This window comes from Sinocyclocheilus anshuiensis, unplaced genomic scaffold, assembly GCF_001515605.1.
Source record: "Sinocyclocheilus anshuiensis isolate Anshui unplaced genomic scaffold, SAMN03320099.WGS_v1.1 scaffold415, whole genome shotgun sequence".
NCBI lineage: Eukaryota > Metazoa > Chordata > Actinopteri > Cypriniformes > Cyprinidae > Sinocyclocheilus > Sinocyclocheilus anshuiensis.
In genome coordinates, this window is record NW_015552655.1 from 576,153 (window position 1) to 582,328 (window position 6,176).

The following is a 6,176-nucleotide window of genomic DNA, read 5'->3' on the forward strand; positions in this document are numbered from 1 at the left end:
ACAGTATTTCAATTGATAGCGATTTTATTTCCAGCCATATTATGGTCAGCTGCGGTGCAGAAATACACAGTACATTTAGGTGTGTTTGCCATGATTAGGCCGTCTGGCTCATACTATATTTAAATGGGGTGTGTCTCTCTCTCTCTCTCTCTCTCTCTCTCACATACACACACACACACACACACACACAAACACAAACAATATGTATTATATTTAGCCTACTTTTGGGCATTTTTGCATTACTTTCATGGCATTTAAGGACATTTATCTCTAAAATATTTAAATATGTATTATATTTTAGCCTATTTTTGGGCATTTTTACATGTCTGTGATGACATTTAAGGACATTCATCCTCTAAAAATATTTAAATATGTATTATATTTAGCCTATTTTAGGGCATTTTTACATGTCTTTCATGACATTTAAGGACATTTATCCCTAAAAATATTTAAATATGTATAATATTTAACCTGTTTTAGGGCATTTTTACATTATTTTCATGACATATAAGGACATATATGATATATCCTTAAAATATTTAAATATGTATAATATTTAGCCTATTTTGGGGTATTTTTACATTATTTTCATGGCATTTAAGAACAATTATCCCTAAAAAAATATTTAAATATGTATTATGTTTAGCCTATTTTAGGCCATTTTTACATGTCTTTCATGACATTTAAGCATATTTATCCCAATTTTGTATTTATTTATTTTTTTTAAATGTAATATATTTTGCTTATGTTGGGGCATTTTTGCATTCATGACATTTAAGGATATTTATCCCTAAACATATTTAAATATGTATTATATTTAACCTACTCTGGGCATTTTTACATTATTTTCATGGCATTTAAGGACATTTATCTCTAAAAAAATATTTAAATATGTATAATATTTAGCCTATTTTGGGGTATTTTTACATTATTTTCATGGCATTTAAGAACATTTATCCCTAAAATTTTTTTAATATGTATTATGTTTAGCCTATTTTAGGGCATTTTTACATGTCTTTCATGACATTTAAGTCCTTAGTGACATTTAAGGACATTTCACCCTAAAAATAAAAAAAATAACTATTATATTTAGTCTATTTTAGGGTATTTTTACAGAACACACATATACATACATATACACATATATATAGATACCTCTATCTCTCTCTCTCTCTATATATATATATATATAATATTAGAATATTAATAGCCAAATATTAACAGCAAAAAAATAATAACAATAATCATAATAAAAACAAACCTTTCAGTTTGACTTGGCCAATTTACTGTATTAATTTGCATAAATCATTGCATGCAGTTGTGCTCAGCCACTTGGTGCTGCTGAGGCAATGCTGTAAGACCATCACCATAGTTTCTGCAGGTTTCCATGGCAACTGAGCCACTATATATCAGCCGCTATGGAGGGGAGACAAGCGGAGGAGAGGAGAGGAGTAGAGAGGTGAGCTCTGGAAAGCAAAGGGGAGGTGAAAGCCAATGAGGGGAGCAGAGGGGAGAGTCAGACAGCAGGGAAAAAGAGGGAAAAAACTCTGGCATGTCTTCAGAGACAATAAATACATGCATGTTAGAAAGAGAGAGAGAGAGAGAGAGCGGGCTATTTTCAGACCCAGGTTGTCATGGAAACAGAGGCCTCGCTTTTATCCCTAAAAATTTTTTAATATGTATTATGTTTAGCCTATTTTAGGGCATTTTTACATGTCTTTCATGACATTTAAGGATATTTATCCCTAAACATATTTAAATATGTATTATATTTAACCTACTTTGGGTATTGTTTACATTATTTTCATGACATTTAAGGATATTTATCCCTAAACATATTTAAATATGTATTATATTTAACCTACTTTGAAGAGAGAGAGAGAGAGAGAGCGGGCTATTTTCAGACCCAGGTTGTCATGGAAACAGAGGCCTCGCTACTGATGCAGACGTTCAATGCTCACAGTTGCTCGAATCTGATTAACAACAACTGCAGATAACTATCCCATATATATCAAATATAACAAGCCAACATAAAGACTGTGACCTGAACCTACAGACAGCTCTAGAAACACTATGCAGTCACTACAGATGTTACATGAGTGGTATAATGATGGTATAATGGTGTGAGCGGGACACGAGACAGTGGAAAAATACAGTAAGGCATAGTCAGTCGGTGAGCGGCATCGATGCAGATGATTTCCAAGAGCCAAAGCGCTATATGCTGATGCTCCATCGCTTGATTAGCAGCTCCCCCTCACTCACTCACTCCTCTCTGAAGGACAGAGGGTTTCCCACATTTCACAGTTGCTATGGAAACGCTGCAACCAGAACAGGGAGTGTATGCAGGAAGTGTGTGGCGTTTAGGTGAGGCCGCAACCAAACCAAGATTTCCCACATACAGTTTTCAGGAATATTCAGCGGCTACACGCTACTGGTTAAAAGTTTGGATTTGAAGTGATTCCGAAAAGCCTCTTCTGCTCACCTCAGCTGCATTGGTTTGATTAGAAATACAGTAAAAGCTGTAATATTATTGCAATTTAAAATAACTCTTTTCTATGTGAATATCTGTTAAACTGTAATTTATTCCTGTGATGCGCAGCTGAATTTTCAGCATCATTGCTCCAGTCTTCAGAACATATTTAAATATGTATTATATTTAACCTACTTTGGGTATATTTTTTTACATTATTTTCATGGCATTTAAGGACATTTATCTCTAAAAAAAATATTTTAATATGTATTATATTTAGCCTATGGGGTATTTTTACATTATCTTTGTATTTTTTTTTATTTATTTTTTTTATATGTAATATATTTTGCTTATGTTGGGGCATTTTAACATTCATGACATTTAAGGATATTTATCCCTGTATTATATTTAGCCTATTTTGGGGTATTTCTTACATTATTTTCATTGCATTTGGACATTTATCCCTCAAGATCTCATTACGGTAATGCAAAAAATTAAATCCATTCTTATTAAAGTCTTAACATCAGCATAAATTGAGTACAGCAGATACTACCATGATTTATATCATTATTGTTTTATGAGTAATACAAATACACAGCATATCAAATCTCATCTCTTCTCACAAACACATTCTCTCTCTTCTGAACGCAGCCGCACCGATAGAGAAGAAGGACTAGGACAGATGACAGCAGCGTTAACAGCAGAGATGAAACGGATGGGAAATGACATCGACTGAGTATGATCCACCATAAACTTATGTTTTAAAGTCATTTGTGTTAGCCAGGCTCTCCGTGTGAATGAAATAACCGACGCCGGCGCACACGGTCTTAAACTCTCGCTCTGGTTTTGTAGCTTTTGAAGGCTTTGAATAAACGCTCGGTTGACTGCATTAAGCCCCAGTGAGAAGTATTTTTATCAAAACTATAGCAACCGGTGACGTTGTGCTATGGACAATTATGCATGTTCAAAAACAATGGCTTTAATAGGGACTGAACACAGATCCTTCCTTTCAACATGTAGTCGACATATTTCCTCTTCATAAATGATTTAAGGTTCAAACAGGTGATTGATCGCTGATATAAGTACAATACATTATAACAATTAATATAAACTGGTTACATACCTTAATGCTGTCTGAAATGAACGAATTGCCTAATGCTTTCATTTTGCTCGAATATTTGCAGCCCAAACTGCATTGTATGTGTAACTTGTATCTGCATTTGTTGTGTTGCAGAGCGGAAAATAAACTACTTTTATGACAACTGCACCATCACTGATTTCACAACACATCTGCAGGTGAAGATAAAGCACACACTGAAACACAAGAGGATTTTTCACCATTTTCTGCTCATTCGATCCACTAGTCTTCACAAAACATGTCTAAAGCCCACTAACTTTTTCACATTTTCCACAATATCATAGATGCATTATCAGTTTATAATATAAAGTTTACCCAAATGGTGCTGATTGAAAGATATTAATTGACCTCCTTTAATGGCCAAGACGTATTTATTAAAATGTGACGATGTGAAAATGAGGATTTTGTCACCTACAGTAGTATTGATTGGAATATGGTTTTTGACAAATTGTTGAATCTCACAAAGCCCAGGTCATATTTATTCTCAATATTAAACAGAAAAAAATACATATAAAAAACTTATGAAAATATAAAAATGTGTGTGTGTGTGTATTCATTGTGGAAACTGTGAAACGGTGAAAGTTTGGGGTAGGTAAGATTCAATAAAATAAATAACAATAAAATAGTAAACAATAAGGACGCATTAAATTGATCAAACAGACATTTATAATGTTACAAAAGATTCCATTTCAAATATATGTTATATCTTATATTGAGCAAATAATCCTGAAAAATAAAATGTATCACAGTGTCCACAAAAATATTGGGCAGCACAACTGTTTCCAGCATATTAGAATGATTTCTGAAGGATCGTGTGACACTGAAGACACTGAAGAGTAATGATGCTGAACATTTATCACAGGAATAAATTACGTGACAATATATTCACAAAGAAAACAGTTATTTCAAACTATAATAATATTTCACTATTTTTCTTGTATTTTTGATTAAATAAATACAGCCTTGGTGAGTGTAAGAGACTTCTTTCAGAAACATTAAAGAAACCGTAACTATTCCAAACGTTTGTCATATTCCATACATTACAGGTCATACTTGTTTTCTGATTTTGTATATAGATTTATTTACTTATTTAAGTAGCTGTGCAATAAGTAGGATGATGTACAATCATCCAGTCATTATCACAAACAAGACCAAATCAGCCTGTCAGGTGTGTTATGCTGTAATGACCGACTGACTGACTGAAAATCAAAACAGCTTGATGTGGTTCCCAACTGCTGGGATGCAAGGTCACGATAACATTAGTTGAATGCAAATAATAAAATGCAACTAACTATAAACATGCACAGTTAGGATAGCAAAGTATTTTCTTATTCAGCCAGGTTTTTATATGAAAAAAAAAATCAATGTTGATTTTTAAGGGCTTTTTTTTACTTGTATGATAAATAATTGAGCTCAATGTACAACATATAATCTGGCTATTAAATAAAACATTTGAGAACCACTGATTTAATCCTTCTGCGGAAAGATAGATTGAATATCAACAGCGCTGTAAGCAATTTTCCAAACTTCCACCAGACCATTGGTCTAAAATTAGACCACACCCCCTCTCCAAAACTCCGCCTTCAACAGACACAAGTCATATGCAGACAGTGTTACTGATTGGCTATGAAAAAATGCACAGGCCACAGAATCACTTCAAAAATATCTTATTTACAACGCCTTTAAAAAAGGTCGAACATAAAGACACAGAGTTCTAAAGCCAACAATGTCCATGTTTTATTGATAAAGAGCATCTGTGTAGCGAATGGCATAGTGCAGAGGCTCACACGCAGTTAAGCATTGGCCACAACCTTTGACCCGGAACTGATGGCCAATCAACTAGCTCTCCACAGCCGAACCACACAGCATCAACAGAGAAAAGAAAGCAAATGAACTAAAAATACTCAGTACAAATAAATAGGTAAACAGATGAAGAACAGCTCTAAATGGAACAGAGCTGATATTAGCGGTACTGTATTTTTTTTATGCAAAAAATGAACTTTATTTTATTTTTAATTTTTTTGAGGAGTGTGTTGTCCTATAGATAGAGATACAGAGAAACATACGAGTGAATCTCAAAAAAATGGCCAAAAACTGGTGAAATTTTACCACAAAATTATATTATTCAGCCTATTTTGAGTGTTTTTTTTAGCAATGTGACATTTCATCAGAAAAAAACTGTAACAAAAGAAAATCATTCTCAAAATTGCAACAACAAAAAAAAACCTGTAATATAATGTTACTGTTTGATGTACTCACTGTTTTATGCTAATTTATATATATTTAAATATGTATTATGTTTAGTCTATTGTAGGGTATTTTTACATTACTTTCATGGCATTTAAGGAGATTTATCAATAGAAATATTATGTATTATATTTAGTCTATTGTAAGAAATTGAAAGAAATTTCAAAAATAAAAAAAATTATAAATTCATTTCATCAGAAAAAAACTGTAACAAAAGAAAATCATTCTCAAAATTGCAACAACAAAAAAAAACCTGTAATATAATGTTACTGTTTGATGTACTCACTGTTTTATGCTAATTTATATATTTAAAAATTATAC

General features: G+C 32.6%; 1 protein-coding gene across 3 annotated transcripts in view; it reads left to right on the forward strand.

The window, feature by feature from the left end:
* mybpc2b (myosin binding protein Cb) overlaps positions 1–4,109 on the forward strand; it is a 32,396-nt gene extending 28,287 nt beyond the window's left edge. For 2 of the 3 annotated variants that reach the window (XM_016458704.1, XM_016458703.1), the window contains one exon: positions 3,122–3,732. In XM_016458704.1, coding sequence (XP_016314190.1) covers positions 3,122–3,147 — 26 coding nt within the window. In that variant the 3' untranslated portion in view covers positions 3,148–3,732. Of the gene's footprint in view, positions 1–3,121 lie in introns of all 3 variants that reach the window. The other variant, XR_001631757.1, reaches the window with a different exon arrangement.
* Positions 4,110–6,176: the final 2,067 nt, after the last annotated feature.